This window comes from Eptatretus burgeri, chromosome 16 (assembly GCF_056783735.1).
Source record: "Eptatretus burgeri isolate ZD-2024b chromosome 16, Ebu_testis_v1, whole genome shotgun sequence".
Classification (NCBI taxonomy): Eukaryota; Metazoa; Chordata; class Myxini; order Myxiniformes; family Myxinidae; genus Eptatretus; species Eptatretus burgeri.
The window spans coordinates 32,886,172-32,913,487 of NC_140976.1; the positions used below are offsets into that span (position 1 = coordinate 32,886,172).

Consider the following 27,316-nt stretch of genomic DNA (forward strand, 5'->3'; position numbering starts at 1 on the left):
CTCGTGATAGAATGCCCACTTCTCACTGCAAGAACTGTGATGTGAAACGTTTTCCTTTTCATTCAGTCCGTCCTCATCTCCCTTTGTTCTGTTCAGGAACCTGTGCTCAGAGCAAATTGAGACACTCACTCTCTAGGAGAGATGAGGGCCAAAAATCATTCTCATTTCCCATACGTGTTGTCCATGTGTTCATGTTGTGTTTTGATATTTAAAGATGTGGACTTCAGCAGAAGTTCTTTGCATAACCTTTGCATCTATGTCCACTACTTTGTTTGCTAGATTTAAACGTGTACATGTGTGTGCTCTTTTGCGTTTAACTTGTTCTTCTTGTGGTTCTTTCCATATTTTATTCCCATATAAATTGTTGACTTTATCATCTTGACAGAATTTGTCATTTGGCTACCTGATAATTGAGATTGCTCCCTCAGTTGTTCTTACAATCTGGTGTAAGCATGACAATTTATTCACGACAACTTGGTGTCAGTACAAGTGCGATTTTGAAATACACTTGACAAATTTGGTGTCGGTGACGCTACATGTTGATAGACATGTATGTAGCTTCTGGCAATACTAGTCGAGGTCACTAAAGTTGATGATCTTTCAGAGGAAATGAACATGACGTGATTATGAGCGTCAAAGTTGAAATACGGAAAACTCAGGAACAGATGAAAGTTGACATTGAGAGAATGAAGGCTCAGGTTGTTTGTATGATTGCTGATATGGACAGTTTAATTGAGAAAGCAGACGAACAATTGAAAGTTTGTTATTTTTTTAAAGCTCTGTTGTGAAATGAAGTGTGAAAACAAAAGGATAGATTGGAGATTTGAAGGTTGCAATGAAGGGATTGCACAAGTACGTTTTGCCAACAATAATTTCAACATCAAATCAGAAATCGCAGCATCTATATACGGAAATACGAACGTATGGTTTTGTATTTTTCAGGCCTTCTTTGAAAAGTTTAATTAAAAAAAAAAATTGATTTCTGTAATTTCCCCCCAAAATGGACCGCCACCAGAATGTGATTGCACTCACAAAGATGTCCAACTTTTGGCACGTGATGTCATACATAGAACGTTGTAGTTATCGGGCAGGTTTTCCTTTTCTGTTTACTGTTGTATGTTGCAATGGAAATATGTATAATCAGGAAGAGGTGAATAGTCATGTGAAGTGGTGCACTGTTGCTATAGCCATGGAATGTTTGAATGGTCAAATGAATTCTGAGTTAGCAGTGATTTGGACCAAAAAGGTGCATCTTTATCAGGCCTAGCCACGAAAGATCATAGATTGTGATGTTGTTGCGACCTTCAATGCACCCAGCTGGCAGACCCTGGGAAGACCTGACAACCTGCCTGCGGAGAGTCGCCCCGGCCTGATGGGAACCCGCCCAACATTGACCCTGGGATGGACCTCATCTTGGCCCATCAAGAAGATCCATGTAGCTTTACCTTGAGGCTTATTCGTTACCATAAGAAGAGGCGACAGCTGTTGCACGAACACTGGTTGAGGTGTTCTTTGTACATTTTGGGGTTTGATAAGATCTTCATTTGGACCAATCACAATGTTGAATGTGCGTTTTTAAAAAAATCTTTTTTTTTTTTTTTAGCTCACCTGGAACGTAGTTCCAGGGAGCTTATGGGATGGCGCCTCGTCTGTCCATATGTCTACAAATACTTTCAACATCTTCTCTGAAACTACACATGGATACGATTTTGGTGAAACGATGGTGTGAAGGAGGAATGATTGAAAGTAGCAGAGGGATTGAACAAAACGATGGTGTGAAGAAGGAAAGATTGAAAATAACAGATGGGGAGGGAGTGCGGGACATTTCACCAGGGAAATACAACCTAACCAATGCATGCCCCACCAAACAAACCCTTGAAAAGGATCGATTTGCGCTTGCTTTCATCGTCCACATCATTCGCGTCGAAATAGCAGCCCAACTGTTCAGAAAACAATTCGAAGTCGTCTCCGATGAAGACGGGCACGCGTCCGTGCGCCGTGCCCCGACCTTCTGCCATGCTCGAGCCGGCCGTGACGGCGAGACGCCTGGCCCCGAAGCCTGTGCGTGCGGCGCGCGAAACTCGCGATGCGCTCCGCTGGGACCCTCGCCCGGTGTAGACCTCGAACCGCGCGAGATGCGCTGAGTTACTCGCTGCCGCGATCCAATAACCCAACCACTCTGCACACGCCGATCCGAACAGACTCGTCGCCAAATGAACTGTCGTGGTAGAGGTGCTCCAAGGCAGACATGAGCGAGGGGATAGCACAACCCTGCTTTATTGCCACGAGCGAGAGTGTGAGCGTACAATGCCCGTAACTCCACTTTATTACGTACTCGATGCACTCTACAGCCACACGACCTACAGGCTCCACAGACCACAGCGGCTACCACCACGCCTCAGGCAGCGCGCACTCCTATATCCCGTGCAGGCACGTGATCACTCCAAAACCACTCCTCCACGCTTCCAGCACGCTCCCCGCAGGCCACTACACCACACCAAGGACTATGTGTACAAAGACTAATGAAATAACGAATCTCCGGGTCACCTCCGTGTCCATGTATGCTCTCCCCCGGGGTAAGTTTCCGAAACTGTAGTGTGTTTTGTGTGTGTGTGTGTGTGTGTGTGTGTGTGTGTGTGTGTGTGTGTGTGTGTGTGTGTGTATACATATATATATATATATATATATATATATATATATATATATATATATATATATATATACATATATATGGTGGCCTGAAAGTCGCTTTACCCCTTTCCAGTGAAGCATTGTTCTTGAACTCTTTTAATATACAGATTTTATTGTGCAGTACTTACAATAATTAATTTGTCATTATATCTGTATGTGCTCCGTCATTCTTCTGAGTCAGTGTTTCCGCATACCATAGCGGGCGAGGGGGAGAGGGCAGAGGGCAAGGGATGAAGGGAAGTGCGAGAAATTTATCAGGGCTAAAGTAACTTTCGGGCTACCCTGTATATCTATCTTTATGTGTGTGTATATATGTATATGTATCTTCTTCTTCCTCTTTTGGCTTGCTCCCGTTAGGGGTCGCCACAGCAGACCAACCGTCTCCATTTCGCTCTATCCTCCACATCTTCCATTGACACTCCAATCACCCGCATGTCCGCCCTCACCGCATCCATGAACCTCTTCTTTGGCCTTCCTCTTCTCCTCCTGCCTGGCGGCTCCATCTTCAACATCCTTCTCCCGATATACTCCGTTTCCCTCCTGAGCACATGTCCAAACCATCTCAATCTCGCCTCTCTCACTTTGTCTCCAAACCGTCCTACCTGCGCTGTCCCTCTAATATACTCATTTCTTATCCTATCATCGTCCCAACATTCAGAGTTCCAACTCTCACCTGCACACTTCTACCCTTCCCCCTCTCCCACTGCCTCCGGACTCGCCTTCCCCGTCTCATTCTCCTCCTTCGCCCAGCAGTAGCACAATTTCCACTGGTACCCTGCTGACCACCGGTACCGGTGGCGGTCGTTGGTAACCCGGGCCTCGACCGATTCGGTAAGGAAATTCGTTTTGTTGTCCGCATAATGATTTGGCATAGGTTTTTACGCCGGATGCCCTTCCTGACGCAATTAGAACCGCACATATATGTATATATGTATATATATATATATATATATATATATATATATATATATATATATATATATATATATATATATATATTGTGACGTGCACGGGACTTGAACAGTCCCGCTAACGTAGAATGAGCCGAAACGATGGAGGCGGTTTATCCTCTACAACCCAAAGATGGCGGTTCTAATCGCTCTACCGCAAACGGGACGAGGAAGGTGGCATGAGTCGCTTTTCACTGAGTTGATGATGTTTATTTCTCTAACCAGAAATAACAAGACTCGGCAAGAAGAGGGATCCGGGGAGATTCGACGGGATGGTGTGGGATCGGGCGTGGGGAAAACACAGACAATTCCAATGAATATACAAATCTCAAACCCTCTAAGGCGCCAGGTACACACACACACACACACACACACACACACACACACACACACACACACACACACACACACACACACACACACACACACACACACACACACACACACACACACACACACACACACACACACACACACACACAACGTAGCTGGTCCTGGTGGTCAGGCTGGCTCATGGTGTGGACGCAACAGTCCCTGGATTGGCGTCGGACGAGCTGGCGTTGCGCTCGTCAGAGGCAGGAGACACCGTGGTGCTGTCGACCTCCTGATCCTGGCCCAAGTCCGCTCACAGCCACCAGGGAACCAGTTCTGGCGCCAAGTTGCGAGCAGGAGAGGGAGGCAGGTCCACCCACCGTTCGACCCCATACTCCGAGCCAGCAGAACCCCAGAGCCAAGCAAGGTGAGGCACGAGGCACAGGAAGGCCTCGAGACAAGATGAAAACCAGGATCGAATCAGCGCAACAACACAGCACGCTCCCAGCACAACAGCCTCCACCAGAACAGTTTTTCTGTCCCGATCTTCTTCTTCTTCTCTCTTTTCCCCGACAAGAGCCTTTTTATCCTCCCGTCCCCGTCACTTCCAATCGAGCCGTTTTATTGGCCCTGCGCTGTCGCCTTCCGCCAATCGTGATCACGGGGCGGAGCCATCCGCAGCACTGTCCTGTGACATCACGGCAAGCCTCCAGAGAATACTAAAAGGGGTTTACGCAGACACACTTACCCTATCCCGTATCCCTATCTAATGACGTGACAATTATTATTTCCCCCTTGAAGAAATGGACATTTACTAGACAACTTATCACCACTGAATTGCTACTTATTACATCGAGATCCTGGTACACTCGAACAGCATGGCATACCAAATTAAACATCCTAATTACCCTTTGAATGCATACCCCCCTTCAAACGTAACACTGCCCCCTCCTCTGGTACCGCAGCTCCTGCAAGGTATATCACAGGCGCTACCGTACCAGCCTTAACACTTACTGACTCACACCTATTTAACCTAACGAAATAAAATAGGAGGGCCAATGGGCAGCGAGCCGCAGCTAACTTACCTATCCTGCTTAATGTACTACCCCCTTATGGCCTTATCCTCGCCTAAACAATCATTCATTTTTTTTATTTTTTATTATTTTATCACTTGAGAGCACTGAGCGAAGTTGCACTCCATCCTCTGGATCATCGCTCTTGCCCAACACTCTTCCAGTGATCTGGGGAGGGGAAACAAAAGGTTCCACAAAAACACAACACTTATACTTTACATTCCTACTCTAAGCCTTAACGACACTATTCACGGGATATTTACACTTGACCGCGTCCCCCAGTGGATGCTAATAGACCCAGCGTTACCTGGGGAGCCAATTTTCAAATTTGCTTGCCCCAAAATTATGCGGACCTCATGCCCTTGCTGCACATGTCAAGTTGTGCTGGATCGAGTAGGACTCATACTTCTTCACAACACTCACACCATGGTCATCATCACATTTCTAGGTCATGGTCCCCATTTTAATGATGCAGGCTGAATTCCGTCATGGCCGTGGGGTGGGTTACCACAAGATGATGGGGGCATCTCAGGTGCAACCATGCCCACAGGTAAGCTTTAGTCCAACCCAGACGTTTCTCCACCCCGCTCCCTTTGATTCCCACCCCCCTGGTAGCCATCAGCTCTAACCCCGTACAACACACTGGAAGGGGTCTCACTGGCTCCTCTGGCCTTCCTGGGTCGCCAAGGTCCTACCCGCCTTGGTCGCCCAACCAGACCCTCTCCCAGTTGCCTCCAGACACTGTCACCGTTAGCCACCAGGGGTGAATCTCCTTGAAGGGGGTCGCAATTCCCGCTCACCGTGAGCTTCAGCAATCCCTGCGGACAAGCACATCATCCCCACCCACAAAACCCACATGACTCCCCCACCCCATCGGCCTTACATGTGACACCTGCATTTCTAACACTTCACCGACCATGACCTTCCCTGTTACCACACCATGTCCAATAAAAAATGAACGTGTGCACCATACATTTCACTTCTTAACTTGAAACAACTCGCACAGCACTTTTCCTCACCCGATCCACGCACCAGCCATTTGACAGCCACTCGTGCCCGCTTTGTTTCCAATTACCCACTGTCCCTATTGTCACTCTAAAACCCAGCAGAACTTACAAACACATGCCAATTTTCCCACAATTCATTTTTTTTTTTTTTAACCAAAGGAGGCACTTCGCCACTATCTCACCAGCCGAGCATGGCCCTATATGCTCAGCCCGATCTAGTCTCCCCGACCCCCGACAGTGATTTCCGGACTCGACCAATATAAGGGCACCTCGGATAGATCTGGCGGTTCAGCAGGAGGATTCATCCTCTGAAGCATTTGGGTAATGCCAATTTCTCCCAGCCCCCCTCCCTGATCCTGGATCTCCGCCTGTCGGATCGTCACCGATGGCCTCTCGGGCAACCGACCCGGCCGACTCCACGAGGCCAGCCTGGCCGCGCACTCGGCTGCTCGGTGCACAGTGGGTGGATCCTGTAGCTCCACTAGTGCTCGGACCTCAGGGTCCGGAAGAGCAGCTAAAAATTTCTCTAGTGCCAGTCTGTCCCATGCCTCCACTGTAAGGTCCCGATACGCGATCCTGACTGATTGGTAAATGTCCTGTGCCAGCTCCTGCACTGTCTCACCCGGCTTTAATCTGCGGTGCTGGAGCTGGGCCCGCACCAGATCACAGTTTGCCGCGAACCCAAACCGACGGCTCAACGCCTCGCAAATGTGGGAGCTGGTCAACATCCCCTCTGCGATCACGTTTAACACATCTGCGGCTGGTCCCCGCAACGTTGCCACCAAATTCCCTGTACGTTCCCGCTCATTGTACCCGTTTAGTCGGGAAATGCACTCAAATTGCGTCAGAAAAGCTTCAACGCTCCCTGACCCGTCAAAATTTACCAGGGGGATCACTTTTCCGGTGGCCCGCTTCCCAGTTTCTCCCTTGTCCGAATCCAGCCCAGGGATCAACCACCCTTGTGGCTGCGTATCCAATTTCGGAGTCCTCTGTGGCCAAAGATGTTTTGTGGTGAGGGTCTCATGGGTCAATTTTGCCTCCTGTTCCAAACGTTGAATGGACCGATTCACCTCTTCCCGCAGGATCTTCTGGGCCCGCACAACCTCCTCCAAGGCTCCGTCGCGAGTTTGTAGCTGCTCCTCAACCAACCCGGACACTCTACTTACAAAAGACGGCTCTACCAGGCCTTTATCCAAGACTTCATCTTGGCTCATAATTTTATCTTTTTCGTCCAAACGAGCCGCCAATTCTTTTACCTCCTCCGCCAAATTCATCCCTTGCTTCCTCAGCTCTCCCCACTCTTCAACTTGCAGCTGCATATGAGCATCCACACAGGCACGATGACGTTCCAGGCTTTCATCCACTTTATCAACCCGAATGTTCGTTGCATCAATTTTATCTACCAATTTCTTCTGCATATTTTCCCCCTCCAATGTAATTTCTACCTTTGTTTCCTCCAATCTATCCTCGAATTTACTTTGTATTTCCCCCAATTGAACATCCACACACTCCTGCATCTCAGTTTTCATTTTCTCCATCTTTTCCCCCAATTCATCCCTCATTAAATCAATCCGTGCACCCAACTGTTCCCCCATTACCCCCAATTGATCTGTCATTTCTGCCATTTGTGCCCCCTGTGCCATCATTTTTGCCCCCTGTGCTGTAATTGCACTCATTAAACGTTCCAACATTGTCCAGATCGTCATCGTGCCGGTTTCCGGCGCTGCCGGCTCCGTTACGGGCGATGAAGCACGGTCCACGCTCGGAATGGGGGAGGTTCCAACCCTACCCCCTCTCTCCCTTCTTCCCCCGACTCGCTGCCAGACACGTGGCCTTCCTCCTCAAATATCTGCACATCCGCCATGGTGCAGAAGTCCCGTTTTCCGCCAATTAAATTTAACTTGAAAAATCCCGCCAAAATTTTCCCGCGCTTTTCTGTAGTAATTTTATATTCCAATTCGTGGCGAGATTTCAGTTCTGGTATATTCTCCCGATACCAAATATAATTTAGAGGGGTTCGAAAATCCAACACCCTGACACCAATTGGACGTCCACGGGACTTGAACAGTCCCGCTAACGTAGAATGAGCCGAAACGATGGAGGCGATTTATTTGTTTATAACCCAAACATGGCGGTTCTAATCGCTCTACCGCAAACGGGACGAGGAAGGTGGCACGAGTCGCTTTTCACTGAGTTGATAACGTTTATTTCTCTAACCAGAAATAACAAGACTCGGCAAGAAGAGGGATCCGGGGCGATTCGACGGGATGGTGGTGTGGGTTCGGGCGTGGGGAAAACACAGACAATTCCAATGAATATACAAATCTCAAACCCTCTAAGGCACCAGGTACACACACACACACACACACACACACACACACACACACACACACACACACACACACACACACACACACACACACACACACACACACACACACACACACACACAACGTAGCTGGTCCTGGTGGTCAGGTTGGCCCGTGGTGTGGACGCAACAGTCCCTGGATTGGCGTCGGATGAGCTGGCATTGCGCTCGTCAGGGGCAGGAGACACCGTGGTGCTGTCGACCTCCTGATCCTGGCCCAAGTCCGCTCACAGCCGCCAGGGAACCAGTTCTGGCGCCAAGTTGCGAGCAGGAGAGGGAGGCAGGTCCACCCGCCGTTCGACCCCGTACTCCGAGCCAGCAGAACCCCAGAGCCAACCAAGGTGAGGCACGAGGCACAGGAAGGCCTCGAGACACGATGAAAACCAGGATCGAATCAGCGCAACAACACAGCACGCTCCTAGCACAACAGCCTCCACCAGAACAGTTTTTCTGTCCCGATCTTCTTCTTCTTCTCTCTTTTCCCCGACCAGAGCCTTTTTATCCTCCCGTCCTCGTCACTTCCAATCGAGCCGTTTTATTGGCCCTGCGCCGTCACCTTCCGCCAATTGTGATCACGGGGCGGAGCCATCCGCAGCACTGTCCTGTGACGTCACGGCAAGCCTCCAGAGAATACTAAAAGGGGTTTACGCAGACACACTTACCCTATCCCGTGTCCCTATCTAATTGCGTGACAATTATAATTTTCCCCTTGAAGAAATGGACATTTACTAGACAACTTATCACCACTGAATTGCTACTTATTACATCGAGATCCTGGTAAACTCGAACAGCATGGCATACCAAATTAAACATCCTAATTACCCTTTGAATGCATACCCCCCCTCAAACGTAACAATATGTATATATCACGATACTTAACAAAAATTGTCGACTAGTTATGACAAAACTAGGTAGATGAGTCAGTTGGGTGACAAAAAACAGCCAATTAGGTTTTAGTTCGGGTCCAGATGCATATCCGGCTTATGAGTGGGATACAAAACTTGAACTGTTCAGCCTGGTGGAGGTATGCCCTCTGCTGAGTGCCCATTATTGTTTTCTTATTTTGAAGGAGTGTGTAACTTCCTTGAGATATGTATGCAACACCCAAAACACTCCTCACTTCCCCTCCCCCCCCAGTCTAATTGCATCATGGAATGTTTTAACTAAACATTGACCACTTAATTATAGTGAAATTAGGGATCTGATGAAAATCGGAGCCAAATATAGGGAACCAGTAACTCAATCTCGCTGCATTCGATCTTGAGAGTTAGGCATTGATGCGGTTACTTTCACCAGTATTGGAAATAGCACAAATGTTCCTTGTCATAAGTCACTCCAATATATAATCTCTGAGCATCAGAAAGTTTTAGTTCATAATTTCAGTGTTGAATGTAAAGAGGTAAATGTTTGTATTCCTCGGCTTCAACAAACAGTTATCGGTTATAGTTAACTCAGGCTTGCAAGTTGGTTGGGAACAGTTCAGGAAATATTGTTTAGCAGTTGAGAAGAATTCTGGTAACTCTTTCTGGAGCATTTATATAATTCTTCTTTCGAGTTCTTAAGTTGGATAAGATGCCTCAATATCATGTCGGTTGACATTTTTGATGTATGACGAGGAAAATATGGAGTTGGTTTTCAAGATTCACTCTTCAAAGTAATTGACAAGGCTTTAAACTCTTTTCATAAGTTTTTATGTGTCCGGTTTGATGGAGTATTCTTCTCTAAAAAGAAATACTCTCGTTAACCTCCGCCATCGAAGATCGGAGGTTACTGTTTTCACCCCTTTCTGTTTGTTTGCTTGTGTTTGTTTGTTTGTTTGTGAACAGTATTACGGAAAAACTCCTCGACGGATTTCGACGAAACTTGGTGGGGGCATTAGGTATGGTCCAAGGATCATGCCATTAGATTTTGGACTTGGTCCAATATCCAATATGGCCGCTATGGCGGCCATTTTGAAAAAAAAATTTTTTTTTTGCATTTCTACATGTTTTAAGTGATTTCCAACCACCCCCCCCACCCAAAAAAAAAATTGTTCGAGAAAAAAAACATTTTTGCAACTTTATTCAACAAAATTTCGATTTTTTTCTTTTTTGTTTTTTGCATTTCTACATATTATAAGTGATTTCCAACAAAAAACATGCCAAAATTATAATTGCGGCTGATTTTGGAACTTCAGGTGGATATACCCACGTGAAATCAATTTCTGTCTCAAGGAATCTAGTTATGACGAATGAATTGAGTATGTAAAAGTTAAAAGTAAAAGGGAAAGTTGCAAACTATAACTCTGCGAGCACTGTTGACGTCAAATTGAATGAATTGGATATCAGGTTCACTTGAGTGACCTAGCAGTATTGGCGGCGGAGGTTTTGAACTCTACCGAGTGCTCCCCCTCTATTTTTCATTGTTTTGATAAGCAGAAGTTTAAGGATGATGTTAATTATATTTTATTTATTATTTTTGTGTCTTTTTGTGGGATAATGTTTCAACAGGTTCAGGGTATTCCCAAGGGTGGGAATTGCAGCCCCCTACGAGTAGATATTTTTCATATTTTCTGTGAATTTATATTGATGCAGAAACTGATGAAGGAGAAAAAAAATTAGGATCAGCTAAAATATCATCTCATACATGTCGTTATATAGACGATATTTGTGTGGTTAACTATAATTTTTTTGATAGGCAGCTTCACAAGATTTATTCAGATAGCCTGATTGTAAACAGGAATGGTAATGATTGTACAGTTGCTGCGTATCTGGATGTGTTGGTTGGAGTTGGACAGAATGGATTTAAGAGTGAATTTTTTTTTTATAAGATAGGCCCAAAATGGTAACATTTGAACGTTGATGTCTTCAGATATTTTTCAAATTTTTATCTTAGGTTGTGTGTGGTCTAAAACTCAGCCAAATTTTTGTTGTGATTGACCCATTCCCCACCATTTGGGCCACACCCAAAGTTTGGAGATTTTGACACTCTTGAAATTTTTTTCCATTTTCAAAGTGAATTATTTAGAATTACCAACAGTTGCCCAAGCAAATTCCTTTACAAAGTTATTTTATGGTTTGGGTACTAAAATATTTTGAACAAAAATCTTTGGGATCTGGATGGTTATGGGTAGTGGTGCCACCTGTAATCCCTTTTGGCAAACATTCACTTCAGACTTTCTCTGGCCATATTTTTAATAACCATCAAGATCCCATGGATTTTATTAGTGCATAAGATAGTACAAGTACTGTACTATCCAAAGAAAGTAAAACATTCATGGGAGCTTGGTGGTTATGGCAGTAAAGGGGGTCTCAAGACCACTTCGGGCTATACGAAGCCCTTTTGCAAGCCACACCCACTCCCATAGCCATCCTGATATTTTGAAACTAATATCAAATGAAAGTTCCATATCAATACTAACAAAACCAATAGTAAAATCCATGGGACCTTTTAAAAACAAAGAATAAAATAGGTCCAAAGTTGCCTTGTTTGACAGATAATGTCCATATCTTCTTCTTCGTCTTCTTCTTCTTTTGGCTGCTCCCGTTAGGGGTCGCCACAGCGGATCATCCGTTATGATCCGCATAATGATTTGGCACAGGTTTTACGCCAGATGCCCTTCCTGACGCAACCCTGGTCACTTCTTACGACACAAGGATATGGTACACCTATTCTAACCGGGGCATACACCGGGCCCAGTACACTGGTACTCACTTTGCCGACCTCGGAAGGATGACAGGGTGAGTCAACCTCCTGGTGTGTATTAATTCAAGCGGCCAACGGGGCTTGAACTCAGGACCTTTTGGATCCCAAGCCGCTACCCTAACAACTACGCCAACACCAGGCTTTATAATGTCCATATCAATGTCCATATAATGTACAGGTACAGTATATGTACATGACATGTACATGGTCTGCCTCTGTCACCAATTTCCATCACTTGCTCCAGAAGTCCACTATATTCCATTGCTGATTCAAGAGTAAAGTACTTTCACTAAATGTCTTATCTGTTTTTTGGCCATCCATCCTAAAAATCTGTGTGTTTCCTTTAACCCCATGCTGTTTTGAATGTGGCCGAGATAGGCAGAAAAAATGTTTTCTCGATGTGAATCTTTTATTTTCCTGCAAAGTTTGAAGAAAATCCATGAAATATTTAGATACAATTTATGTAGGATGGTTTGTAAGATGGGTAGGATACAAACCATCCTACCCTACTCTTGGGTAGGATGGTTTGTAAGAAACGGACAGTATTTTAGGATGGTCCATGGGAATCTGTCCACATTTTTTCTATGCTAAACGTTTGATATATGCCTTGGCATCTTCATAATCTTTCTTTTGGAAGATCAGCTGGCATCGATTTGTTGATAACCGTTGGCGGATGCATCTTGCACAGAACTGTTGAAATTGGGTGTTCTTCGATCTCTGGTGTACTGGGCCAAATGAATAATTCCTTTCCACACAAATGAAGGAATGAAACCTTGACAGCCTCTCCATTCTCCAGAATTCAGTGATGGTCAGCGAGTGAGCTCTTCGTGGCAGAAATGGGCCGCAAATACCATGATTTCCATTGTTGAAAATGCACGATCTATATGCCATGGCTGAGTGATGATGATGTCCCCTGAAACAAAAAGATGCATTTATTGTCGAGCAAAAGTATGTGTTTGGAGAAGTAGGCCTAAACTTTTATTGGTGCATGAATGAAAGGATTTTTTTCTATAAGATTTTATTTAGCCAATGTTTTTTCAGAATGGACTGAACATGAACAGCAGGAAGCAATGTTCAAATCACCCCATTTTTCTACTGGCTTTCATTCAACAAACCAAAATATAAATAAATCAACTAAACATGAACTAGACTCAGCCATGCTATCCCTGACACCATGGCATGAGTATGACCGACATTCATAATGCCTAATGATAGAACTATGCTGATTTCACATAGGAACAGACAGTAAACACATGGTATCTTGGATTGAATTGATGCTGGATTTCAAAACTGCTAATCCCAGATAACCTTTGACCTATTCATAAGCAGACAAATGTGGGAAATTGTAACTTACCAGGTATGATATACAAGGATTGGGGGGATATAAATTCAGCTTTCTTTTTTTACATGTTCTTTCATCTTGCCAAGACAAAGAAAAGGAAATTACAAATGGCATGATGGGAAAAAAGTCATGTAAGGTGGCAAATACAAATGAAAGAAATCACCTTGCATCTCATAATTACATGGTTTCAAGATAAAGAATGTATACAAAAGACAAAATCTGCTGAATTTAACAGCATTTATTTCATTATTCATACATATTTTACAGTTTCAAATAAAATCAGCAATGGAATATAGTGGACTTCTGTAGCAAGTGATGGAGGCAGACCATGTACATGTCGTGTGCATATACCTGTACATTATATGTACATCACTATGTACATTATCTGTCAACCAAGGCAACTTTGGACCTGTTTTATTCTTTGTTTTTGAAAGGCCCCATGGATTTTACTATTGGTTTTGTTAGTGTATATATGGAACTTTCATTTGATAATATTAGTTTCAAAATATCAGGATGGTTATGGGAGTGGGTGTGGCTTGAAAAAGGGCTTCGTATCGCCCGAAGTGGTCTTGAGACCCCCTGTACTGCCATAACCACCAAGGTCCCATGAATGTTTTACTTTCCCAGGATAGTACACTACTTGTACTATCTTATGCACCAATAAAATCCATGGGACCTTGATGGCTATTAAAAATATGGCCAGAGAAAGTCTGAAGTGAATGTTTGCCGAAAGGGATTACACGTGGCACCACTATCCATAACCATCCAGATCCCAAAGATTTTTGTTCAAAATATTTTAGTACCCAAACCATAAAATAAGTTTGTAAAGGAATTTCCTTGGGCAACTGATGGTTATTCTAAAGAATTTGCTTTGAAAATGGAAAAAAATTTCAAGGATGTCAAAATCTCCAAACTTTGGGTGTGGTCCAAACGGCGGGGAATGGGTCAATCACATCAAAAATTTGGCTTTCTGAGTTTTAGACCAAACACAACCTAGGATAAAAATTTGAAAAATATCTGAAGACATCAATGTTCATGGGTTGGACTATCTTATAAAAATTCACTCTTAATACAAATGTATATCATAAAGTTGATGACTTCAGTTTCCTGGTAGTCTTGTACACCTTTCCAGGTAGCAATGCACCAATTAAAATGGGTTCCAATGTCTTTTCATCTCAACTACTTAGATTAGCAAGAATTTGTTCAGTCAAAGATTGTTTTGTGGAACGTGCTGAGAAGGTTTTTTTTCCCCATCATGTTAAACAGGATATTTGGCTGATCGTTTGATCAGGTCTTGTGAGAATGTCTTTCGACTCCATCGTCACATTTTACTTATGTTTGGTTGTTTTTCATGTAAACTAGTTCCGATTGCATTTCATATAATAATAATGAATTAATTATTTTAGTGAGGTAAATTTTTTAATTAATATTATTGATAATAAATAAATATATTTATAGATTTATTCAATAATGGAGGTATTGAGATGAAAATAAAATAAATAAATTTTCTTTGTAAAATACATTATAAATAAGCATTAAAATAATTTATTGGTGGTTGCTCGGTTATGTAGTGCAGCATGTTAAAATCAGTTGTTAATGACAGCTTGAGTCTGGTTAGATGGAGGTGCTGTGTAATGGACATGCCTCCAAGGTAAAGTGTTTATTGCTTCATATATTATCATAATATTTATTTACGTTTATCGCTTAATAGTATGATTAAAGTTATTCACATGTAGTAATACTTTAAATAAAAGTAATAATTAAATAAGTTTGAAAAAAAAGATATTGCATTGCTGTGTTAATTGGTTGTCTGGAGACAACTTTGAGGTTGTGGGTCCATTGTAGTTCAGTAATCTACTGATGTGGACCTGCGTTTTGTGGATCCACTGTTTGGAGAGGTTCTGGGCTGAAAGGATCAAAACCTCGATGAAAAACGGTGCCCAGCTAATGATACGGGCAGTTGGGAAATCAGTAAATTGCTTATAAGTTAAAGTTATAACTTCAAATAAAATATCTTTTCTTTGTACTTTCCAGTACATTATATATATATATATATATATATATATATATATATATATATATATATATATATATATATATATATATATATATATATATTTCTTCTTCTACTTTCGGCTGCTCCCGTTAGGGGTCACCACAGTGGATCATCCGTATGATCCGCATAGTGATTTGGCTTAGTTTTTTATGCCGGATGCCCTTCCTGACGCAACCCTGGTCGCCTCTTACGAGGCAGGGATATGGTACACCTATACTAACCGGGGCATACACCAGGCCCAGTATACTGGTACTCACTTCACCGACCTCGGGAGGATGACAGGCTGAGTTAACCTCCTGGTGTGTATTAATTCAAGCGGCCAACGGGGCTTGAACTCAGGACCTTTTGGATCCCAAGCCGCTACCCTAACCACTACGCCAACACCAGGCATATATATATATGTTGGCGTAGTGGTTAGGATATTTGGCTGAATATATATATACACACATACATATATATATATATATATATATATATATATATATACATATATATATACATATATATATACATATATATTGTTGTGGTTACCAGATTCGCAAACCACCATTCAGGTCCCTTAGGTGAGGTATCTCGGTAAGTACATGTGTAGTTAGGCCCAAACCCGTTGTCTAGTGGGAATACATGTCATTTATACGTGCTGCGACTCTTTAGGATAGCCGTTTTTCTTTTACTGTCTTTATTTTGGACCAACCGCCATGATCACAACCACAACAACGACCACCAACCACAACGCCGCTTCACCACAACCGCCATGACCTTTACCGTCACAACTCGCCACCATCGCATCACCGTCATCTCGCGCCACTCATGGGCACCGATGCTGGACTCGTGTAGGGCGCACGTTGAACAGCGTGTACAAAATCACGGATTTTCTGCTTCAAAAACGGATCCAAAACGACACGCCCACTTTTTGCCGTCCAATCGGTGAGCGAGGGGCGAATTGGCCCGCCCCAGGGCGATCGATATATGCAAATTTGTGGATCAAAAGCCTTCACGCCCACTTTTTCTCGGGCCAATGGGGAGCGAGTTGAAAGGTCAAAGAGAGGGGGTCAAAGGCGAAGTTACGGGGGGATAAAAGGACGGTGTTCGTCAGTCAAAAGAGTCGTAAAAGTCGGAGCGAAAGAGTCAGCAGAACGAGAACGAGGGGTCGGAGAGTAAGAAGTCGGAACGAGGAAGAAGGGGGTAGTAAGAAGTCGGAACGAGGAAGAAAGGAGTAGTAAGAAGTCGGAACGAGGAAGAAGGGAGTCGTAAAGGTCGGAACGAGGCGAAGGAGAGTCGGAACGGAGGGGACGAGCTGTGGAGAGGCGGCGAGTCGGACGAAGGGTGCTCGCGTCGTGCAAGGAGCTGCGCGCCCGAGGGAGGCCGGCAGCGCGACCTGGCCGAGGTGGAGACGCTCGTCGCAGATAATAAAGATCCTCTATACCCCGAGCACCAGCACCCCCCTCCCGCACCCCCCGCGCTCAGATCGTGCGCCCACGGGGGCCCCGTTCCCACCCCCAGCCAGGCACTGGCCACGAGGCCCGCGGGATGCGGGGCCATCGCCGCTCCGCGTCTCATCACCAGACGCGCAGGCCCGACCAGGTCTCGGCCCCAGGCCCACCTCATTCTTGAGGGTGTTCTTTTCCTTGGTTTTGGGTATGTGTTGTCGGCGCCGTCTGTGAAGTAGAATTGTATAAGTGTTGCCGTGTGCTCGGTAGTCGGAATTAGCTCTGCACTGTGTTTTCACTTTTATGTTTGCTTTTTGTGTAAATGGAATTGTGTTTTCTTTTTTGTGTGCATTTGGTGGAATTGTATTTGTGTGCTTTCCGTTCGTCGCGAATAAATGTGCTTTATTGTTGAACTGTTCTCCCGCTTCGCTTCGTCTTTTCCCCCATTGAACCCTCATCTTGCTTCACGTAAAGGGTTGGTAGTGGGCTGAATACGCCCGATAATTAATCGAACCGTCGAGGTCGACGATAACACCGCTCGGTTATTCTGATAGTACGGAACGGGTCGCTTAAGTGGCCCGTGTCCGAAGTCGACCTGCGGCGAGGTGATCGCCCGGTCTACCCTCCGCGTGGGTACTTAGGTAGTTCCGAATTTGGCGAGCAACCCTATCCCACGTGGGGGCTGATTGGCCTCGATCGCGGTGAGATCGAAGGTCCACCCGTGACTGGTTCCCGGCGTTAGTCCGAGAGGGTCACGACTGGATTGTCCGTCCGGTGGGCGACGTGCCGCGATTCGAGTTACGTGGCGCGTCGCACGCCGGCGGGCGCGAAGTCCGCAACACTGGTGTCAGGAGTGGGATACAAATTCATCGCCCTCCTCGCGGCACTGGTATTGGAGCGCGGGGCAACAGGCTCTCCTGTCTCCAGCGAAATTCACGGGAATCGGTCCAGGGGTGAGAGGAGCGACCCCGATTCCCTCCAAATTACGAGCGAGCGAAATTAACCCTTCACGAGAAGCAAGATGGCGTCTCAAGGCGAGCGGGAGCCGGGGGTATTAGAAATGTATATGTGTAATAATGTAGAGTCCATGGTCCAGGATGGAATCCCCGAGCAGGAAATGTTGATTGTGCAGGAACACGGACTCGCCCAACTGAACCCAGGGCCCGAGGTGGGTGCGGCAGCGGCCGCGGTGTATGACACCTTCCCCCCCCCTCTCCACCAAGACCCTTCCCCAACCCCTGCCGAAACGGCTCACTTGAGTGCATCCGACATGGCCCAGCTATTCGCCATGCTGGCGGCAATGACAAATGAAATAAAAAACGAAATGAAAGGCATGAACGAAAAGACGAATGCGAAAATGATCGAAAAGATGGATACAAATACAAATGAAGTGAAAACGACGATGGATGCGAATACACAGCAAATAAACGGAATGGAAGCAAACATGAAAGAAGAAATGAAAGAGCTGCGGGGTGAGACGCAGAACATGGGCCGATGCCTGCAGGCGGGCATGAAGGCCGTGAGCAGGGAACTTAAAATGGCGACTCCACGTGTCGGAACGAACGAGCTGGAAGGGGGTGCAACGGCTGACAGGCCCGCGGTGGAGGCGGGTAAGGAAAAGGTAATTCGGGAGACAAGAGACGAGGTGAAAGTAATTGGGAGGGAGAGAAAAGAACAATTAATACGGAAAGCAAGGATGAGGTACGCGGAGATCGTGAAGGAGCAAGGAGTGAAAAACAGGGAAGGACGGGAGCGACTTAAAGAGAAAGCAAGGTTGACCTACATAAAGATAAGGGAAAGACGCCAGAAAGAAGCAGAGACCAATAAACACGATGAAGACGGGATAAGTGACGCGCACACACACACGGAGGTAGTGGAGGACAATGGGGGTGAGCTCGCGGAGCGTGTTGGGACCCGGTGCGAGCAGCTGGATGACCTCCTCCAGGAACGAGGGGAGGGAGTCTGCCCCCTTGAGGCGATTCACGACCAGGTGAGTTCGGTCGTGTTTTGCGAGGTTGAGGGGACGGGTGCTGTGGACGGGTGCACGGAGAGCTTGGGGGGTATAGAGGCCCCGGAGACCCTTGTGGGGACTCAAATCCCCAGTGTGGTTGTCCCTGTGTGTGTGGTGCAAGGTGTGAGTGCGTCCCCGTGTGTGGAAGCGACCCCGTGTGTGAATGGTGAGGTGGCGATTGTGCCAGGGTGCGTGCTTCCCAAAACGGCCAGTGTGGATGAGGCACGGAGTATGAGTGAGGTCCCGCGGGTGAGTGCCCCCGCGTGTATGGATGAGGCACCGTGTGTGGAAGAGGCCGTGTGTGTGAGTGAAACGGCCAGTGTGGATGAGGCACCGCGGGTTAGTGCCCCCGCGTGTGTGGGTGAGGAACCGTGTGTGGATGAGGCACGGTGTGTGGATGAGGCACAGCGGTTGAGTGCCCTCGCGTGTGTGGGTGAGGCACCGCGGGTGAGTGCCCCCGCGCGAGTGAATGGAGCACCACGTGTGAGTAGTATGGTTCGTGTGAGTAGTGAGGCACGCGTGAGTGAACGGCCGTATGCAAGGGAGACCGTGTGTGTGAGAGAGCGGTATGTGAGGGAGATGTCGGTTGGCATGCGGGAGCACGCAGCCGCGTCTCCCGGTGTGAGTTTAATGGTGTGGACTGTGTGCGTCGTGACACGCAGGTGTGCGTGGGTTGAATGGAGACGACGAAGGCGACATGAGAAGAAAGAAAGCCGAGTAGCGGCTGTAGCTGTTTCGCGGACCGTGCCGGGTTCACCCAGCATTGAGCACGAGGTCCGTGCTGTGCAACGCACGAGGCCCCCACGTGCTCGCTTGCGAGAGTGAAGTCCCGGTCCGGAAACGCACGCGGTGGATTTGCCGATCCCGCGGACGGACAAAGTTAGGCAGGTAAATGGATTTGGACCGGACGGGTTCTCCACGCGATCGTGTGTGTTAAGCTCCAACGGGCAAAGCACATGTGTTCGCGTGGGGAACCCCTCGAGACGTGTGGCTTGTGTTTTTTTTTTTTTGCGCACGGTGACGTCATGGCTGCACGTGTGGTTGGAATCCGGCAGGAGGGGTATCTCTGCCGGATGGCACCGTCCAAGGAGGGACGAGGAACACGTGCAGCTGCATGACGTCACGGGCAGGTGTAAAGTGCGCGAGCTCTGAGTTGCCGCGCAGGTGCTGCGCATGAAAAGGAAAAAAAAAAAAAAAAAAAAAGCAAGCCCCACTTTCGGGTGCACAGGATTCCTGGGCAAGGGGTGAAAGACCCCCTTACCCTGGGCACAGGATGAAAACTAGTTAGGGGGAAGGGTTAGCTTAGTTAGACCGACTTCATGGGGCAGGGGTAAGTCCTCATGGAGTCCGTGGAATGGATTAGTTAGAGGGATTGTAGCGAGATTTAGGTTGGGAAATAAAATGGGATTATTTGGAGACAGTGACAGACTTGTGAGTGTGTAGAGGGGACGTAGTTTAGCTACGTAGTGTTAAAAGGAACGTGCTATAGTTTAAGGGACGACGTGGGAGCACGAGTTAGTTAGGGGATGTAGTTAGAAGGATGGCAGAGTTCAGCGGTGTGTGTGTTGAAAAGTTGGTGAGTTGTGAGGCATGTGCTTGGTGAGTGAGTGAGGCCAGCGGGTCTGTGTGAGTGGAGTGAATGGGGAATGCATGGTGCGATGAGTGATTGGGGGGAGGAGTGACTCCCGCCCAAGGGACCCCGGGGTCAGAGTAAAGTGAGTTAGCTGGGTTAGTCAAATTGAAAAATGGAGGTCGTTTTGTTGTTGGTGGGAAAGTAGGCTCGAGACCCATTTGGAGGGGTGCAGGAGCCCTGTTGACGGGCTTGGGAGCGTGGCTGCGAAAGGTGAGTATCGCTGAGTGGGTACCCCGGGCACCAGGCTAGTCGGCCGCGGTAGGCCAAGGGCCCATGGGGGGCCGGGATAGAGTAGTGGGCACGGGTGCGCCTGCTTGGTGCGGGGGCCCGGGGCGCCATTAGCCGCGTGGGCAGTGCAGTGGGCACGGGTGACCCTCGGAAAGGGGCCCGGGAGGCCGGCCTGCCACGTGTGCGTTTCAGGGGGGGTGCCATGGGGGGCACTCCCCGGTGTTAGGGAGCTGGTAGGCTCGGAGGCAGTGTAGTGCCCGGGGGTGCCATAGCGGGAGATTCGGCAGAGGGTCGTGCCTGCCAAAGGGAGCCACGTGTCCCAGCCAGGAGACCGTGTGAGGGCACGGAGAGAAAATTGGGGGGCGAGGCCCGAAATTGTAAGGACACCAACACAGGCGACGGGAATCTGGGTTGTTAGAACCAATAGTTTAAGCGAGAGGCGCTTGTTGAAAGCCCCGGGGTAGTTTAACAGTTAAATGGATAGGGTAGATTAGGAGATGTACCCCTCCGCACCATCCATCCCCTCGCTGTCGTTGTGGGCCGCTGGACCCACTTGGTGTTAAGATCGCCGAACTCTGGGGAGGCCATTCTGAGGCTTCGTTGGGCCTCGACACAGGACGCTAGCTCTCCCTTATTCCCCTCCGGGAAGGGAACGTAGGGGTTGGGAGTAGGCTAGGTGACAGGATAGGTTAGCCGAACAAGGACGATAAAGGGGGTTAGGGGACGATTTATAGTGGGGAAGTAAAAATAAAAACAACAAAAAAATAAGTTGGGGCTAAATTGGGGTTTGACAAATTAAGGGAGTGGGTATGTACAGTGGCAGGCAAAGGCGATAGGTTGGGAGGGAGACAGGTAGGTAGGTCCGAGCCCGCCTTCCAAGTGGCCAGCACCACCGCACTCCCTCCACTGAACGGCAAAGGCTGGCCACTTCATCGGCTGGCCGTGTTTTGCTTCAAGGCGGAGGCCGGCCAACTTCATCGGCAGCTGTTGTTTTGCTGCAGGGCCTGTGCCGGCCAGTTCATCTGCTGGCTGTTTTTCTTCAAGGCCTGTGCCGGCCAGTTCATCTGCCGGCTGTGTTTGCCTGCAGCGGCCTTCTTCTGCGGGCTGTGTTTGCCTGCCACCTTTGCCATGCCATGCCCACTGCCCACGTTCACCAGCCCCGTTCAATTTTTGCTTTGCCCCCCCCCCCTGTTCATTTCCATGTGCGCCAGGATCTGAAAGCAACAGTTTGCAAGCTGCAAGAACTGCCCTGTTGGCAGCTACAACACGGGCCTGCAGTGGCGGCCCGTGCACCGTGTTTGTGTTCATGCATCCATTCGTTGTGCTCATTGCGTGTGCCACTTGAGCTGGCACGGAGACTGCGTTGTGCAGCCCATGCACCGTTGTGGTTCACTGCGTTCAGTTCAAAAGGGAAGGCCTTGGACTGCGTGTGAGCAGCCAGCCACGTTCCCTGTCACCTGCATTGTTTGAGTCAGAGACTGCATGTGGGCAGCCTGGCTCCCTGCTAACTGCTTTCTTTTGCAGAGTTCAGTGATCCTGGGCCATGGTTTAGTGTAAAATTTGTAAGTTAAGGTTAAGATGTACTGTAAATATGAGTGCGCCCCCGGCATGTATGTCTTAGCGCCGGCAATTTTATTTAAGTCGTCCGTATGAGTGAGTTTGTTTAGATAGTTACGCAGCCGTCAGGTTATTTATTTTGGGGACACGAATACCATGAATGTCGCACTCAGGGATCCGTAGGTAAAATGTACTAGGGGAAAACTACACATGATGGCACACGAAAATTTGACGACTCGGGACGAGTCTGTAAAAAGGGAAGGGGGTAGTGTTGTGGTTACCAGATTCGCAAACCACCATTCAGGTCCCTTAGGTGAGGTATCTCGGTAAGTACATGTGTAGTTAGGCCCAAACCCGTTGTCTAGTGGGAATACATGTCATTTATACGTGCTGCGACTCTTTAGGATAGCCGTTTTTCTTTTACTGTCTTTATTTTGGACCAACCGCCATGATCACAACCACAACAACGACCACCAACCACAACGCCGCTTCACCACAACCGCCATGACCTTTACCGTCACAACTCGCCACCATCGCATCACCGTCATCTCGCGCCACTCATGGGCACCGATGCTGGACTCGTGTAGGGCGCACGTTGAACAGCGTGTACAAAATCACGGATTTTCTGCTTCAAAAACGGATCCAAAACGACACGCCCACTTTTTGCCGTCCAATCGGTGAGCGAGGGGCGAATTGGCCCCGCCCCCAGGGCGATCGATATATGCAAATTTGTGGATCAAAAAGCCTTCACGCCCACTTTTTCTCGGGCCAATGGGGAGCGAGTTGAAAGGTCAAAGAGAGGGGGTCAAAGGCGAAGTTACGGGGGGATAAAAGGACGGTGTTCGTCAGTCAAAAGAGTCGTAAAAGTCGGAGCGAAAGAGTCAGCAGAACGAGAACGAGGGGTCGGAGAGTAAGAAGTCGGAACGAGGAAGAAGGGGGTAGTAAGAAGTCGGAACGAGGAAGAAAGGAGTAGTAAGAAGTCGGAACGAGGAAGAAGGGAGTCGTAAAGGTCGGAACGAGGCGAAGGAGAGTCGGAACGGAGGGGACGAGCTGTGGAGAGGCGGCGAGTCGGACGAAGGGTGCTCGCGTCGTGCAAGGAGCTGCGCGCCCGAGGGAGGCCGGCAGCGCGACCTGGCCGAGGTGGAGACGCTCGTCGCAGATAATAAAGATCCTCTATACCCCGAGCATCAGCAACCCCCTCCTGTTCCCCCCGCGCTGAGATAGTGCGACCAAGGGGGCCCCGTTCCCACCCCCCTGCCAGGCACTGTCCACGAGGCCCGCGGGTTGCGGGGCCATCGCCGCTCCGCGTCTCATCACCAGACGGGTAGGCCCGACCAGGTCTCGGCCCCAGGCCTACCTCATTCTTGAGGGTATTTCTTTTCCTTGGTTTTGGGTATGTGTTGTCGGCGCCGTCTGTGAAGTAGAATTGTATAAGTGTTGCCGTGTGCTCGGTAGTCGGAATTAGCTCTGCACTGTGTTTTCACTTTTATGTTTGCTTTTTGTGTAAATGGAATTGTGTTTTCTTTTTTGTGTGCATTTGGTGGAATTGTATTTGTGTGCTTTCCGTTCGTCGCGAATAAATGTGCTTTATTGTTGAACTGTTCTCCCGCTTCGCTTCGTCTTTTCCCCCATTGAACCCTCATCTTGCTTCACGTAAAGGGTTGGTAGTGGGCTGAATACGCCCGATAATTAATCGAACCGTCGAGGTCGACGATAACACCGCTCGGTTATTCTGATAGTACGGAACGGGTCGCTTAAGTGGCCCGTGTCCGAAGTCGACCTGCGGCGAGGTGCGATCGCCCGGTCTACCCTCCGCGTGGGTACTTAGGTAGTTCGAATTTGGCGAGCAACCCTATCCCACGTGGGGGCTGATTGGCTCGATCGCGGTGAGACCGAAAGGTCCACCCGTGACTGGTTCCCGGCGTTAGTCCGAGAGGGTCACGACTGGATTGTCCGTCCGGTGGGCGACGTGCCGCGATTCGAGTTACGTGGCCGTCGCACGCCGGCGGGCGCGAAATCCGCAACAATATATACATATATATATATACATATATATATATATATATATATATATATATATATATATATATATATATATATATATATTGTGTGTGTGTATTCTGTCTGACTTCCTTCTTGGGACTGCGGTGCAGTAATTGATCTTTATTTTGATTACCTCTCTATTTAGAGCAGCAGCAATTGCATTGGTATGAGCATCTTCCTTTTCTAATGCTCTGTGCGCCGGACAGTGGTGAATGAGATCACTGGTTGTAGCCCAGCATTCTTCATGGTTGGTTGAGAATTAGGACCACCGTTGGATGTTATGTATGGGAGAACACTAGAGGAGGAGACAAAATGTACAATTGGAGTAACAGAGCTGTAGGACGGTGTGGAGTAGGCCCCCACATCTGCAAGGGAACAGACAGATCGTGCTGCAGTTGGAGGAAAACTTGCGGGTAATGATTTTCAATCGGGATCCTGGGTTGGAGTCGGTTATCTGCCAGGGAATAAGGAGATTTCCATAAGGAGATTGGCACACAACATGTAGCGGTTCCCAACAGCCCAGACCTGATAACTGAAAGGATTAGTGATGTTATATAGTGTGTATGGGACCCTGATTTGTACACCATGATGAGATATGGAGTTACCCAGAGGACATAATCCCAGATTGGATTTCTTGTGCTCAGCAATGGCTGGCAAACGCAGCCGAGTTTCCCATAAAGCCTCGTGTTTTGTTCCGAGTGAGGGATCAAAGGAATCGCAGGCTTCTCAGAATGTAACAGTGGATTAGTAAGGAACACAGAACGAGATGTACACTGACATACTTCAGGGTTACATGGTGGAAACAGTGCATCAAGGAGACTGTAAGGATGTCGTTTCTCCCTCCGTCAATTAAAAAGCATTTGTAATTGTATGTTGTTGGTTATTTGTACAATTCCAGTTAACCAAACTAACTTGATAATCTTTTAATTGTGCTGCATTTGCTTCAGTCAAATTGTGACAAAAATGAATAACTTGTAACATTATAACCGCCTCACTGGATTAAGTATTATCCATTGTCACAACAAATTGAGGGAGGAGAGATGTGAGAGGTGTAATACTGCCTGGGTGTAACAAAACAATGTAAGCATCTAGTAGTGCATGGTGACACAAAGCCATGAGATACCCACAGGTATCAGGGAGTGGATACTTGAGAGGAAAGATTGCAAGTGTACACCACAGCAATGGCATCACCAGGAGATGAGATAGGCCTATCAGAGTGCAGTTCGAAGATAAGCCAGGCAGAGGTGTGTGTGTGCATGCTACTTACTTTGTGATATGAGATGTCACACCTGCCGATACCTGTGGGTGGCGGTCTCGTACTGTGGAAACCACACTCTAATCTACCTATGTGAAACACGGTGTGTACTTGTGTGTTTGTATATCTGTCTGTCCCCCTTACGAAGGGGGACAGACAGATATACAAACATAAGGACGATTTAAGAAGGGGTTTAAAGGCCAATCTTTTAACATGATTCTGTGCTCACTGTGGTGTATTTTTCAGGAGAATAAAAAAACAACAAACAAACTCGAAACACATTTTTCATAAAAGAATAATTACATCTCTTCTATTGGAATTGGAGACGGTGACTTGCAACCTGGCCTCAAGGGCAATGTACAGAAGCATTTAAAAATAACAGTGAATACAAGGTGCATGGAGGTGACATTCACCGCACATGATGTGCAACTCACGCAGAGTAAAACGGGTGTTCATTTATGTCCATAGGATGTCGAATAAATAAAGAAGATATAAGCCTACCTGACGTTAGGCTGAGGCTTCAGAATTTGGCGCGCTCACGAGATTGCACCGTCAAAATGAAAGGTCCCAGAAGATATAGAAAATAGGGTCACATTTGTACATCCATCCATCCATTGGGACCATACTCTGTGCAGAGCGTTTGTGCTGCCTAAGCAGTCTCCTTGGCTCATGGACACAATCCTGGATGGGTCGCCACTCCGACACAGGACACCAGCATGCTGGTACTCATTTTGCCGACCTCGGAAGGGTGACAGGCAGAGTCAACCCCACCTGGTGTTAATTTAACAGCCAAGTGGGGTTTGAACTCAGGATCATAGGATCCCAAGCCCACCACCTGAACCATTGAGCCAACACCAGGCATATATTTGTACATGTAGTCTTTTAAAATAACGCTTCTTGCTTCGAAACATCATATCTTCCAGTCTCCTTAAATATTTCGAATAAAATAATTCCGTTGTTTTTGGTGTGTGTGTGTGTGTGTGTGTATGTGTGTGTGTGTGTGTGTATATGTGTGTGTGTGTGTGTGTGTGTGTGTGTGTGTGTGTGTGTGTGTTTTGTTCCAAAAAGACCTGGACAACTTTGGTTGTTAATATATTTAGTACCACAAATGAAACAACTGTACCCTTTATTTTATATGATATAGAAATTCATGAATTTTTCTTTATTTTCAGGTCTGGTGGTTTAATGTAAATAAATGGCGACTCCACAGGAGAAATCTCAGTGCGTCAAATGGTTCTTCGAGACGAGATCCCACAAGCAAGTTCAGTGCAATTTCCTTACAAGGTATGGAAGGAATCCGCCATCACGGACTAGTATCAGAGAGTGGTACAAGAGGTTTAAGGAGACTGGAAGTTGTCAGAAACAGAAAAGTGCCGGTCGATCGATACAAGTGCAGCAGATGTTGAACGAGTGCGTGAACCATTTCAACAAAGTCCCAGAAAATCAATTTGACGTGCATCTAGAGAACTGACTCCCAACTACCACTGTGCACAGGATTTTGTGTGAAAGACTGAAGCTTTATGTCGATAAGGTGCAGATTCTTCAGGAACTCAAACCAAATGCAAGGCGTTTGCCTTGGAAATGCTCATTCGCATAGAGAATGACAAAGATGACCTGAAAAAGGTCATGTTCACAGACGAAGCTTGCTTTCATGTATCGGGGAAGGTAAACCGGCA

The 27,316-nt window shown here is 47.2% G+C and overlaps 1 protein-coding gene across 6 annotated transcripts in view; it reads left to right on the forward strand.

Annotated features, from left to right (window-relative positions):
• Positions 1 to 27,316, forward strand: part of DGCR2 (DiGeorge syndrome critical region gene 2) — a 94,864-nt gene that overhangs the window by 52,365 nt on the left and 15,183 nt on the right. For 4 of the 6 annotated variants that reach the window (XR_015052334.1, XM_085859383.1, XM_085859380.1 and 1 more), the window contains exon 11: positions 26,813 to 26,924. The exons of the other annotated variants lie outside the window; for them this stretch is intronic. Coding sequence is in view for 3 of the 4 variants with exons in the window: in XM_085859383.1 (XP_085715509.1) it covers positions 26,813 to 26,924 (112 nt within the window). In the remaining variant the exon portion in view is untranslated. The remainder of the gene's footprint in view (positions 1 to 26,812; positions 26,925 to 27,316) is intronic. 6 annotated transcript variants of the gene reach the window in all.